Source organism: Colletotrichum paranaense, assembly GCF_030867605.1.
Source record: "Colletotrichum paranaense strain IMI 384185 chromosome Unknown Scaffold_8.1, whole genome shotgun sequence".
In the NCBI taxonomy this organism is placed as follows: Eukaryota; Fungi; Ascomycota; class Sordariomycetes; order Glomerellales; family Glomerellaceae; genus Colletotrichum; species Colletotrichum paranaense.
Window position 1 is genome coordinate 2,027,330 of NW_026848966.1, and position 13,968 is coordinate 2,041,297.

The following is a 13,968-nucleotide window of genomic DNA, read 5'->3' on the forward strand; positions in this document are numbered from 1 at the left end:
GAATCAAAGCCTGGACACTCCACCACCGCAGCCACACCTACACAGTACGGTAAGTGTTTCACTTGATGGTACATCGACAACACCGCCAGATGCAACCCCAATCCAGGTTTCTTAGAGATAGTGGCTTGAACACGGGTCTAGACGTGTGGCACATGAGCACACGACACAAGACACTCTCACGCGACCACTCTTTGATCCTTATCAGAATCACCTTGCAAGGAGAGGCAGAGAAAAAGGGTCTGGAGCCGCCCAGCATGCTAGCATGTGCATGCACCATCGGAGCGGTTTCTCCAACTGATCGTCGCTTTCCTCTGAATGCCGCAAGAGGGTGTGTGAGGTAAACGGTAATAGCCAAGTTTACCTACGCCCTGAGGGCCCAAGAGGGGGAAACGAAACCACCAGATCGACGTTGCCGCTGCGCAAGCTGCCAAGAACCATAAACCGCCGGGGCTATCAAACTCAGAAGTCTCTGGGAGGGTGTCGCATTAGCACCGCATTTCAACTACCTACCTCGAGTTTCCATTTTCATTTCTACGTAGTAAATCCAGATTGAGTCGGATTCGCGCGGCCCGCGAAACGATCGTCATAAACAAACGTTCTATCAAACCACCTCTGACATTCCCATTAATCTTAGAGCCTGGGCATAAGGCAAGAATGGGTCCGGTTCACGATAATGTCAGTATGCCGTCAGCAATCCCATGTCTCTGCGAAAGCAAAGGAACTCGTCACGGGATCGGCCCCGGATCCTCTCAATTCCCATAGAATCGTGGGACCATTACAATAAACCCTGGGGGTTTGTACTAATCTTTGCGCAGACTTGCCTACACCAGGCCACGTAATATGGCGCTCGCTTGAAGAGTGCTCAAGTCTTGGGTTCAGCCAAGGCATGGGCCGCGTACCGTTTATCTTGGCTTTTTCGAACAACTCATCACTTGACAACTGTTAGTTACCTTAAGTAGCTTGTCCATGTCAACCATCAGTTGGGTTTAGTCGTCTGATTTCCCGCAAAAACTCAAACCCTTCCGCTGGGTCGACATCGGATTAAAAGGGGCATCTGCCCAAGCTGGCCGGTCGACGCGAAGGAATTATTGAGGTATTGATCGTAATGGCAGTTCAATTATTGCTCGTCGCACCACGAATGTACTCATGATGCATATACAGCTGCATCATTGCATTGACCGCGCGTGATTGCTATTTCTTTCCCGCCTTCCAGGTCGTTCAGTAAGCGTGACGAAGTTGCCAGGACGGCCCAAAGTGCCTGCTTTCCTGGATTTACATTACGATGACTGAGGTTTATCTGCGCAAGTTGCTAATTTGAGAGATTGTCGGCCCAAGGCATGCATACATTGCCGTATTAGACGGCGGCAACGGCGGTGCCCCCTCCAAATCCCAAGTGCAGCCGTTTTCCAGGAATTCCCACGCTAGGTACCTGAGGAATGTCTAGCAGAAGCATCATCTAGTCATCCTTCTTCCCGACCGTGCCACCCTTTCGAAGCCCTCCGACCACAATAATGAGCACCGCAACCGTGGCGGCAAAGATAGTCCAGAATGCCGCGCGGTAACCTTCCATGCGCGCCTCCCGGGCATCGTCATGAACGACAGCCGAGTGCTCGGTTACGGAGGCCGCGATGGCTGCAGTCACGGCGAGGCCCACCGCGTTACCGATCTGCCCGATCTCGCTGAAGACGCCGCCGGCGAGTGATTGCACGTCTGCTGGGAAGGCGTCGGAGATGATTAGGTTCGAGACGGTGAAGAGGGCTATTGGGGGTTTTAGGTTAGCATCTTGGAGATTTTAAGCATGCCATGGAAAGGGCAAACGGGTCAACACACCATCAGCATTCACTGGCGAAAGCACCATGGCCCAGAACGGCGCAAACCAGTAATTTCCATCGAGGCTGATTGTTGCCATGAGGATCGGCGCCGCGGCTGTTATGACTGCAGATACGGCGCCCAGAGTCTGGACCTTTATTCGTGAGACGAGCCATGCTGCTGCGATGTTGACGAGAGTGCCCATGACGACATGAGGCAGGAATCGCAGAGAGCTTTGCAACGCGGAGATGCCCTGGACCTTTTGGAAACTTTTTGACGGTGTTAGCATTGGGAATTCTTGGGCTCCGCGACACAGCACTGACTATAGCATGATGAAGTATTGAATCGCGTTGAGAGAGGCCCAACACAGGAAGATGGACACCTGGCGATATGTTAGAGGCATGTCAATTCTTTCTTCTCGGAATTCCACTTACACATATCGACGTGAAGGCAGCGTTCCGCCATAGACGATTTGGTATCAGCGCTGGACAACCCCTTTCAGTCTGAAGTTTCATCCAGACGGGGAACGCGACCAGCAAGGCTACTGCTACGGTCAGGAGGGCAATGTTAGTAGGATCAGCAATCTTTGTGTACGAAGAAGTAGTCATCGCCAGCACATAGAGTAACAAACCCAGCGCAACGCTCATGATGACGGCTCCTATCCAGTCGATATCCTCCGCCAAGCGGCGCGTCCACTTCTTCTCAGACGGCTGGTGAATCGAAGGCAGAGACCAGACCGCCAGGGTCGACAGAGCAAAGTCGATAACGGCCATCATGTAGTACGCCCAACGCCAACCGATGGTGTCGGTAAAGATGCCACCCAGGACCAGCCCAAGCGCGTACCCCAGCGGGAACCCAATCCCATTCATCGAAAATGCGACATTGCGCCATCCGCCCTTGGGGAAAGTCTTTGTAATAAACGCCATAGCCGTGGGCAAGCATGCTGAAATAGAGACGCCGACGGCGGTGCGGAAGAGAATAATTTGGATCCCCGTCTGGGACAGGCCGACGGCGATGGTGAAGACGACGCAAAGGTAGCTTCCCGTCAGCCACATGAGCTTGGCGCCCACGACGTCGGCGACGGCGCCAAAGATGAGGAGGAGGCAGCCAGCGGCGAGGTTGTAAACGGCGGCGGGCCAGAGAATGAGGCTCTCGTCGAGGCCGACGTCTTGGGCTATGCGCGGGAGGGCGGCGATGAGGATGCCGGAGCCCATTGTGTTGAGGAAGTTTATGCCGGCGAGGGTGACGATTACGGTGATGCTCTTTGCTACGGAGACGTTGCGGGATGGGGAACCTTGAGGGGGCTCTGCTTCTGTTGCTGTTGGGACTTCATCATTTGGAGGGGAACTGGGCTTCTGCGATGAAGTGGTTTGCTTCGATGTGCTTGCTGGTGACTTCAATGGGAGCATCTCCATGACCGATGATGGGCTTTTTGGAGCGCCCTGGACGAGGAGGGCCTCTGGCATTGCGTCCTTGAGGGCGATGTTCATGATGAAAGGTAGACGGAGCAATGATTCGATCGAAACACTCCTGAGCTGCCAGAATGGATGATTGATCAACTTTGAAGAATTAGGAGAGGATTAGTTGGCGATCACTTATATTTGAAGCAAGGTATGAACGATGTAAGCAGCAAGATGAGACCAAGGTCCCTTATGCAGGGGAACGACTAATTGCATTTGTAATCACGCCATTCATGTATGCAGGCAATGAAATGTTTGAAAATCTTCCCGAAGCCGAACTTGGCGGTAAAGGCGCAAGTTGGCGCGCAAGCTGTCATCAACCATTCCATTCAACGGCGAGGATGGACGGTCACCCTGAAGTTGAAGGCATCCTGAGAATCAGGGAGCCAGAGCACGGGCCAGGCTTCTTTACATAAGCAACGTTAATTGAACATGTGACCTCGCGCCTGGTCCGGCGCGCATCCAATAGATGGCCCACCCCCGCAGGCGCGTCAAGCTCTGGACATCCAACCTGAGGGTAATGATCCTTCAAGCAGTGGCCGACTGCGACTTTGCACCAGCTTAACGTCCTCTGGCCATACGATGAGGACGGAGCCATGGCTGCAAATCACAATGGCAGGCCGGCTGCCGCTGCCGCTCCCAACGCGCCGCCTCCCTCTACGCTTGCCGCACAATTGGTCGAGAATATTTCGGCTTCGTCCAAGTCCACGCGATCCGATGAAAACGCCGAGCTGAAGAGGCTATTTGCCGTAATCGAGAAGGTCAAAAACAAGCCTGAACTGCTAGAGACTGCCGAGCAGAGGACGGGTCACAATCATATGCTCATCTACGTCTACGCCCGCGTTGTCCTCGAAGGAATCAAGCTCGACGATCCGTTTGCCGACCGAAATCACATGCGAAACGAGGCGCTGAAGGCCATAAACTTCTTGAAGGTCACAATCGAGGAGACACCGAATGTCTTGAACCATACTACAGATGGGAAACAATTCGTTTTCCGCGGGGAGGAGCCTCTTTGGATTTGGGTCTTCCCAAAGATCCTTCGGTTACTGGGCCACTCTCGCTGCCTCGAGCTGACGGGAGACTTTGAGGGGTTCTTCCAATTTGTGATTCTCGTGGTTATTCGTACGGGATCAATGTGGAAGCTTCTCCCGTCCATGTTACTGTACTTGCGCGAGACCAGTAGGGGTGAGTTTCGGACATCAGTTCAGTCTCAAGATCCAACCACTAACTCTGGCAGCTCTCATAAGCCACTTGCAAAATATGGCACCGAGTTCAACCGGAAAAGACGCTTCTGTAAACATGACATTGCCTTCGGATGGTACACTGGAGCTCTTGTTAGGAAAGCCTGGCACCCTCTTTGTCCAACAGACCACATATACCGTCCAACATGTCTCTCAGTGCATACATCAAGCAACGACGCTGACTTCGGCCTTGGCGCACCCCTCAATCTTCAAAACTCCGAGTCTCGTGTCACGACCAACATTGTCTCAGCTGGCACCGTGGCTTCTTGATTCTTTGCTTTCCCTTCGTGCTGTACAGAACGCATGGCAGGCGATTGTGCCAAGGCCTCGAGCCGACTTGCTCAAAATTGCTCTGAACCTGCTCTCTAATAAGCCACGTCCTGGCAAGAAATTTTTCGACTTAAAAAAGCCATACGCTGTGCTAGCAGTACTCTGCGCTGAGCTCGCGGCACATCCCGAAGAGATACAGGGGACAAATGAGTCGAGCGCGGCAGCGAGGAAGACGGTCTCGCTGGCGCTCATCCGGCTGGCGCAAGCGTCGCTCGTAGATAGAGAAATCGGTAGACTAACAGCACCGAAGATTGTCTGCCCTTTGGAGTACGAGATCCCTTCACTCGCGACAATTAGCGATGCCCATGATTTCATAGTAAGTAATAGCCGTGACACCGTTTCGAGCTGCGACTAACATACCTCTAGCTTTCCATTCAAGTTCTGAAGCAAACATCCGGATCTATCGTCCCGAAAGCCCTCGACTCTGAGACTCAACCCGCTTCTTTTATCGACGCCGACTTGCGTCAGGCAGTGGAAGAGCTCGGTCTAGAAAATCGTGCTACCGAGGATGCAGAACCCGCTTCGAAGCGTCTCAAGGTGTCTTCAGAGGCTCCTGAACTCCGAGCGTTGATCAAGCGTATCTACGAAGTCTGTCAAGTGGACGAGGCTGAGGAAGCCGGAGGGCTGGAGCACAATTTCCTGTATGTCTCTCTGTCTCATTGCGTTTGATCTGTCAGCTTACACATGCATAGGAACAAGTACAACGACCTCAGCGAAAATAATCAGTGTCGAGCTATCGACCTGGTGGCCCGCATATGTTGTGCAGTGGACTTGGCAACAGTTGTTGACGGCGGTGCAAGCATAGGGAGTCATAACAGTATAGGATGCACGTTCTGCGATGATAAATATAGAGGCTCTCGAACCCTCGATGTGACAACAGCCGCAGAAAAAAGGGAGGCCCAATCTATCTTTACGAAGCTCATTCATCTACCCAACTTCAAGGAGTCAAAGCGCCCGAGGATCGTCGCGATGATCTCAGCCAGACGTATTATCAACCACGCTGACGTTACAGAACTCATTGACCTCGAAACCTCTCCTCTGGGCCAATGGTGTTTGCAAAGCTTGCATAGCTCTATCAGAGAGCTCAGAATCGCTTCTGGGTATGTTGCGCTTCAACCCAAAAATACCCTCTGGCAAATGATAGCAACTGACCGATTGCAGACGTGCTCTTCCTTTGTTCCTGAGAGACAACAATCTTGAGTCGCTTGACCCGACTCTGATTATTCGCAACCGAAAAAATGCACTTAGTCTGCTCAAAGCCGCTTCCGAAAAAGATGCAGCCATATTCCATGAAAGCGGGATCCTGGCCTGGGGCCAACTTGGACGGTAGGTACTTCAAGCTACAGCGACTAGATCTGTTCATATATGGTATACTAATGGGTTCAGGGTCGTGACTGGAGACGAGCTGAATCTTGTTCTGCACAAGTTGCTTGAGTACCTCGGTAGTATCAACAGTCTGATTGCGTCATGTGCGTTCAACGAGGTAGATCTCTCGGTTTTTGACATAATAGACAAGGGCTGACATGCTCCCAGATTCTCAACCTAGCATCTGCCCTGAACACGACACCGCGTCGTCTGTTTGAACCCTTTTGGAGGAACCTTGCATACTTCGCTGTTAAGGACATGCAGGCTCGGCCGCAAATTTGCCGCGCCATTGCCGATCTGTTGCAGATATCCGTCACCGAATTTCTGCTGCTTATCCAGTCCCATGCCTTACCTTGGCTGGTATTAATGAAAAAGAAGGAGGTGATTCAGAAAATCGCCGAAGCGCGAGGAGAAAGGGACATATGGGTCCCTATCCTGGACCCGGCCAATGCTGGCTCGATCATTGCGCTTTTGCTCATTCAGGATGTTGGGAATATCGAGAAGTTTGTTATGTCTAGGCTCGTTGAGGTGTCTTCTCACCTAGAGACATTTACTTTGGTTGAGCTTGTGCAATCCGAAGTCTGTTCGGTCGCGCTAGAGCTTTTCAAGGCTGCTGGGGAGGCGGATGAAGCACGAAAGCCCCGAGTGAGTACATCACCTTGCCAAAAGCACTCAGTTCGCTGACTCGTGCCAGATAATCGAGGCATTGGCATCCTTCTGTTCAATGATGATGGTCGCAAACAAAGAGTCAAAGCCGAAGAAGGGCAACACGATTGGGAGATATTTACAATCGTATATTCTTGGTCTCATGGCTCGCCTTGCGGATGTTATCAATGACATGCCACTTGTCTTTCCTCCAGCCGAAGAACAGAGACGCTGCATACGTGCCTTGGAGGAGATGATCAGACATTGCAAAGCCTATGTTCGGATTGCACGCCCACAGGTGAGTAATGATTGACTTTAAATATGTGCCTCATACTAATTGTTCTAGATTGCCGCATGTCTTCTGTCATCCCTCGCTCAGGATGATCTCAGAGAAGCCGCATTCTCTTGCTGGGCGGCTCTGCTTACATGTCTCGAGCCTGAAGACGTCGAGGTCTTGATCGAGACTACATTCTTCGTCATCAGCCACTACTGGCCGCTCTTTAGTGAATCCTCTCGACAAATGGCCAAGACTTTGATCCAGAAGTTGATCACGGAATTCAGTGACAGCCTTAATGACTACATCACCAAGCTACCTTCTTTGGGTCACATCACAGAGTTGGCAGATGTCGAAAAGGAGCTCAACGCGGCGCGTCCAGTCCTAGACAGCAGGACGGCATTTGCCCTCTTTGCCGAGCGCACGTCTCACGAGAACTCGGGTGTCGTATTACTGGCACTGACCGAACTCGAGGTCTACCTCAGACAGAGTGGAGGCTTCCTCCAGACTTCAGCCATCAGCCAACAGCCTGACCCGGTCGTACCAATGTTGATACGAGCTTTGCTAGACTGTGCAGCAAAGTATAGTGCTATGCACCAGCTTGAAATTGCCAGTCTTTGCACTCAATGCATTGGCCTGGTGGGCTGCCTCGACTCTAATAGAGTGGAAGCACCGCGAGAGCAACAGTCGATGGTCATTTTGAGCAACTTTGAGAGTGCAGACGAGACGACAGACTTCGTGTTGTTCATCTTGGGACAGATCCTCGTCAAAGCTTTCTTGTCCACTACAGACACCAAACTCCAAGGTTTCCTTTCCTTTGCCATGCAAGAGCTGCTCGACCGGGTGGATATCAAGGCTGCACTCGCTATGAAAGGAACCGGAATGCGGGATGGTGGTGTCATCTACAGAAAATGGCTAACACTATCGGAGAGTGACCGCACTGTCTTGACACCTTTCCTTACCTCCAGATATCTTTTGACACCTATGAACGTGGTCCCAGTCGAGTATCCTATCTTCCGCCCGGGAAAGCCCTACGGCAACTGGATGCGCTCATTCAGCATGGATCTCTTGGGTAAGGGGCAAAATGGGCACGCGGATCTCATCTTCGAACCATTGTGTCGCACTATCAAGGTCAAGGACTTGGCTGTTGCTGAGTTTCTGCTGCCATACCTCGTGCTTCATGTCATTGTAGGTCACCGGAGCACGCGAAAGGATCGAGACAACGTCATTGGAGAGCTCGTTGGCATTCTTCAGCACCAGCCCGCCGAGGACGCGCCCTATTCGGAACGGGAAGATATGAAGCTGTACTGCGAGGTGAGTAGGATTTCGTGAGATGTTGGTCGTGTCACTAACCAAAACCAGGCGGTCTTCAGAGCTCTCGACTACGCGAGTAGATGGCTCCAAGAGAAGGACGCAAGACGCAAAAATGACGATGATCTGCCCGCAATAGGACGTGTTCAGGAATTGCTCAACACCATCCCGCCAGTGCTCATCTCTCAACGTGCGATGGACTGTAGAGAGTACCCCCGCGCGCTCTTTCACCTCGAGCAGCATGCCCAGCAAATGGAGGTTGAGAACAGCGATCCAAGGCAGAAAACTTTGCTACTTGAGCAGCTGCAGGATATCTATACCCAGATTGACGAACCTGACGGGCTAGAAGGAATTTCCGCTCATCTGCACGTTTTGGATATCAATCAGCAGATTCTCAGTCACAAGAAGGCAGGCAGATATACCGCAGCTCAAACTTGGTACGAAATTAAGCTGGCAGAAGAGCCTGATAATATTGATGTGCAGATTGATTTGCTAAATTGTCTAAAGCAGTCCGGCCAACACGGTAAGAGAACATGTTACCAAACCACGGGTGGCGCACAAGTGCTGACATAGTCAGATGTTTTGCTCAATTATGTCGAAGGCATGCGAACAGAGCCTTCGACAGAAAACAAGATTGTTCCGTACGCAGTTGAAGCAGCGTGGGCTACGAGGAGATGGGATACTTTGAACAAGTATACTGCTCGATTCCATGGCAGCCCTCTGGAAGACTTCAACGTCGGCATCGCCAAGCTATTTAACGCTCTACAGAGAAGGGGGGCCGGCAGCGATACATTCCCCGAAATGCTGCAGAGTATGAGAGAGAAGATCGCCTCCGCCATGACACACGTGGCAACATCATCTTTGCAGGCTTGCCACGACCTACGACTTAGGTGCCATGTCCTTACTGACCTCGAGATCATTGCTGGAACTCAAGCTTCGGAGGGCGATGCACACCAGGAGGTTCTAACGATGCTCAACCGTCGCCTTGAGGTTCTTGGGGCGTACGTGGGCGATAAGCAGTACCTGTTGGGTATCCGCAGAGCAGCCATGGAGCTTTCAAGGCATGTGCAGTATTTGTCTTGCAGCAAACCTAAGCTAACATTTCAAAGGCCCAAGTTTTCCGATCTTGACATATCTTCGTTGTGGCTCTCAAGCGCTCGGTTGGCCAGGAAAGCCAATTCAACCCACCAATCGTTCAATGCCGTGCTACATGCTTCCCAACTTGGCGACGGAGCTGCGGTCATTGAGAATGCTCGGCTTCTGTGGAAGGATGGCCACACACGCAAGGCCATCCAAGTTTTGCAAGGAGCCATTGAATCAAAAAACTTCATGACGCAGACCAACAGTTCCTCTTCTATTCGTGGCATGGATGCTCAGCAAAGGCAATTGACGGCCAGGGCTCAACTGATGCTCGCCAAATGGCTAGATGCTGCCGGTCAGACCAACCATCTGACACTGCGTGAGAAATATCAACAACCCCCTCTCACAGCTAGCGCCTGGGAAAAGGGCCACTACTACCTGGGGCGATACTACAAGAAGGTACTGGAATCTGAGAAGACGCTCAAGGCAGACGATCAAACCGACCCCTGCATTCAGGGCGAATACACCAGGCTCGTCGTCGAAAATTACCTTCGGTCTTTAAACTACGGCACCAAATATCTCTACCAGACCATGCCAAGAATTCTTACACTGTGGCTTGAGTTCGGAGCGCAAGTTGACAAGGCCCCCGAAGGCAAGGTTTCACTGTCTCGTGAGCTCCATAGGAGGCGAACGGATCAGTTGAACCTCCTTCACCGGTTCCTCGACAAGTCCATAGCCCGATTACCAGCATACATATTCTACACGGCACTTCCACAAGTTGTCGCAAGAATCGCTCATCAAAACAAAGATGTCTATGAGCGTTTGACGAATATAGTCATCAAGGTTGTGCAATCCCACCCTCGGCAAGCTCTTTGGAGTCTATTTGGAATCATGACAACGAGACAAACCTCAGAACGTCGGGTAAGGGGTCAACAAATCTTGCAGGCCTTGAAGGGAGTCACCAAGAAAGTTGACGGGAGCAACTATGAGCTCAGGCAGCTCTTGAGGATGGGTGAGAAGCTCGCAGAGCAACTCCTATTGGCTTGCAACAACGGCGATTTCCAAAGCAACAGGACGACCGTAGCGAGCATCACGCGCGATCTAAACTTCAACCACAAGTGCACCCCTTGCCCTCTGGTGGTGCCCATCGAGTCGTGTCTGACGGCTGCCTTGCCGACACTGACTGACAATGTCAAAACCCACAAGGCGTTCTCGCGAGACGTCATTACCATCGACTCCTTCCTGGACGAGGTACTGGTTCTGGGATCTTTGGCCAAGCCGCGCCGACTGACCGCACGCGGAACGGACGGAAAGAGCTACATGCTTATGATCAAACCCAAGGATGATCTACGCACCGACCAGCGTCTGATGGAGTTCAACAGCATGATCAACAGATCGCTGAAGCGAGATCCTGAGGCTAGCAGACGCCAGTTGTACATTAAAACGTATGCTGTCGTGCCTCTGAACGAGGAGTGCGGTATCATCGAATGGGTTGATGGGCTGAAGACACTGCGCGAGATTCTCTTGGATCAGTATAAATCCCGCCAGGTACACCCCGACTACAATCAGATCAAGCGGATGATGGCTGAGGCGGTGACGGGACCGAACAACATCAAGATGTTCACCGAAGGCGTTTTGGGCACGTTCCCGCCCGTGCTGCAGCACTGGTTCGTCCAGCGTTTCCCTCACCCTTCGACTTGGTTCTCTGCGCGGCTCAAGTACACCCGGTCCTGCGCCGTCATGTCGATGGTGGGTACAATCCTAGGACTTGGCGACCGACACGGTGAGAACGTCTTGCTGGAGCGCGATAATGGCGGCATCTTCCACGTGGACTTCAACTGCCTCTTCGACAAGGGCTTGACGTTTGCGCAGCCAGAGAAGGTGCCGTTCCGCCTGACGCACAATATGGTGGCGGCAATGGGTATCTACGGATACGAGGGTCCCTTCCGGCACTGCAGCGAGCTGACCTTGGGGATTTTGCGACAGCAGGAGGAGACGCTGATGACGATTCTTGAGGCGTTTATTTACGATCCCACGCTGGATCTACAAAAGGAGAAGAAGACGAGCCGTCGGCAGGACGGGGCGCCTAGGATGCAGCCGCAGCTTGTTGTTGACAGCATCAAGCGCAAAGTTAAGGGGCTGATGGGTCAGGACACGATCCCGTTGGGGGTGGAGGGCCAGGTAGAGGAATTAATCAAGCAGGCTGCTGATCCGAGAAACCTGGCGGCCATGTATATCGGATGGTGCCCATTCTTGTGAGTTTGGGTCTTCGGGGAAAGGTGTATGAGAGGGTATCATTACGGGCTAGAATCGGCGTCGATGGATGCTCAGAGGCATGACTGTGGAGGTTTGAGCGGACATTGGTGTTGGCGGTGGTGCAACGAATGTAGATGATAGCATGTGTGGCGTTTACTGTACCTATTTATTCCACTTTCTTTCAAACATTGTTTTAAGAGTAGTCTCAAAATCAATTTCTGTCCTCTCTCTCACTCTCTCACTGAGGGGGTTATCTATCTGAAGTGTTGGTGTCTCTTTTCATAAATGGGACAGTTCGTTTGCATTCCATGCCGTCGTCTTATCGGCCACCACGTGTTCGGGTCATGCGAAGCTCTCCAAGCTGGAATAGTTCAGGGCCGCTGCCTAGCTGCGATTAGGTTCCCGCACAGGGGTTTAAGTGAACAGACGCACTGAAGCACAGGAGCTTTGGGCAGCTAAAATGGGCCCGGCAGGCAGAAGACGGGAGAAATTGTCACTGCCCACCTCTCAACCAACGTCACTCCTCTGTTCTTTCCCTTCCTCGGACAGCTTGAGGTGCTTCTTCCCAAATCTGGCATTAACCACCTCACCTCCCTCTCATTTCTTCTTCTTCCAGACACCTCCGTTCACTCTTTTCACTTTCTTCGAGAGTACACTTTTCCATATTCAATCGCTCTTCAAACCTATCGTCAAAATGCCTGACTACCGCATTGGTAAGTTTCCAATCTATTGTGATCCTTACATTCGATTTAGCAGCTTGTCTGGAGCTACGGTCGCGTCTGGCGGACACCCGGCGACGCGTCCAAATTTCGACCTCACGTCATAGGCGACCGAGACTCCCATCTCAAACGTCACTCCAAGCCCGCGTAAAACCCGCACATATACGCAAACTAATACTCAATTTTCTTCCAATGCAGAGGTCTCGCCCAATAACCGCGCCGGATGCACCGATGGCGTGTGCAAGAAGGCCGCGGCCAAATGCTTGAAAGGTTCCCTTCGCTTCGGCACATGGACCAAGATTATGGATCATGAGTCCTTCAAGTGGAAGCATTGGTATGTTGGCCCCTTTTCCCTTCCTTGGTTATAATTCACTCTCCCATCCGCCACACAACTCTCAAGGCGGAAAGAGCACAATTTGCTAACATGGTCGATTCAAGGGGATGTGTTTCTGGAGAGCAGATGCAGCACGTCCGGGAGCTTTGTGAGAGGAACGGAAAGTTCGACTTTGACGCCTTTGACGGCTATGATGAGATGGGGTCAGCCTGCATTCCTTCCTAATCACTCTCTCTCCACTGTAATACGCCGCTGATACGCAAGTCTAGCGATCACCCTGATCTTCAGGCCAAGATTCGCAGCGCTATAGAGCAGGGCCATATTGACGCCGAGGACTTCAACGGTGACCCCTGGATGAACAAGCTCGGCCAGCGCGGCATTCGCGGCAAGAAGCCCAAGGACTGGGATGACGGCGAGGAGGAAGATGTTAGTCTCACCACTTTGCATGTGCGACTTTACATACTGACCCCTGAATACAGGAGGATGAAGCCCCCGCTAAGGGTAAGAAGCGCGGTCGCAAGGCCGCTGACGACGTGGAAGAGGAGAAGCCCAAGGCTAAGCGCACCAAGAAGGCCGCCGCCAAGGCCAAGACTGAGGACGAGGAAGAAGAGAAGCCCAAGCCAAAGGCCAAGCGCGGTGCTCGCAAGTCCGCTATCAAGGAGGAGGAATCCGATGATGGGGAGCCGATAGCGGCTCCCAAGCTCAAGCGTGGTCCCGCCAAGAAGGCTGCTGCTGTTAAGAAGGAAGAGTCTGATGCCGAAGAGGCGGAAGAGGCTCCCAAGCCTAAGCGTGGTGCCGTCAAAAAAGCTGCCCCCAAGAAAGCAGCCAAGAAGGTGAAGGCGGAGGAGAGCGAGGAGGAGGTTTCTGCTGCCGAGCCCGAGACTAACCCCGAATCCGAGGAAGAGGAGAAGCCCGCGCCTCAAAAGGCCAAGGCGGCACCCAAGGGTCGCAAGAAGGCTGCTCCTGCTGCTGAGGCGGAGAAGCCCAAGTCGACGCGGGCCAGTCGTTCTCGCAAGTGAGTGTCTTGGAGATGCCCGTGATGTCGGGACATGAAGCTGACCTTGCTAGGTGAATTTCGCCCCTGCAAAGGGCGATCTGACCTATGCTGTCAGGTGACATTGCGAGAATCTGTTCACATACATAT

At 52.4% G+C, this 13,968-nt stretch overlaps 2 protein-coding genes across 2 annotated transcripts; one reads left to right on the forward strand and one right to left on the reverse strand.

The window, feature by feature from the left end:
- Window positions 1-1,456: 1,456 nt before the first annotated feature.
- Window positions 1,457-3,299, reverse strand: CPAR01_10505 (major facilitator superfamily transporter; the record flags this gene model as incomplete). The annotated part of the gene is made up of 4 exons (XM_060494765.1): window positions 1,457-1,758; window positions 1,831-2,078; window positions 2,133-2,191; window positions 2,244-3,299. The coding sequence occupies 4 exons, from the start codon at window positions 3,297-3,299 to the stop codon at window positions 1,457-1,459; spliced, it is 1,665 nt and encodes a 554-aa protein (XP_060346947.1).
- Window positions 3,300-3,865: 566 nt separating this feature from the next.
- CPAR01_10506 (phosphatidylinositol 3) lies at window positions 3,866-13,843 on the forward strand (the record flags this gene model as incomplete). The annotated part of the gene is made up of 17 exons (XM_060494766.1): window positions 3,866-4,454; window positions 4,507-5,156; window positions 5,207-5,481; window positions 5,533-5,940; window positions 6,002-6,166; window positions 6,227-6,323; window positions 6,374-6,850; window positions 6,900-7,148; window positions 7,197-8,438; window positions 8,487-8,958; window positions 9,013-9,436; window positions 9,545-11,770; window positions 12,198-12,484; window positions 12,689-12,824; window positions 12,929-13,027; window positions 13,094-13,250; window positions 13,304-13,843. The coding sequence occupies 17 exons, from the start codon at window positions 3,866-3,868 to the stop codon at window positions 13,841-13,843; spliced, it is 8,493 nt and encodes a 2,830-aa protein (XP_060346948.1).
- Window positions 13,844-13,968: the final 125 nt, after the last annotated feature.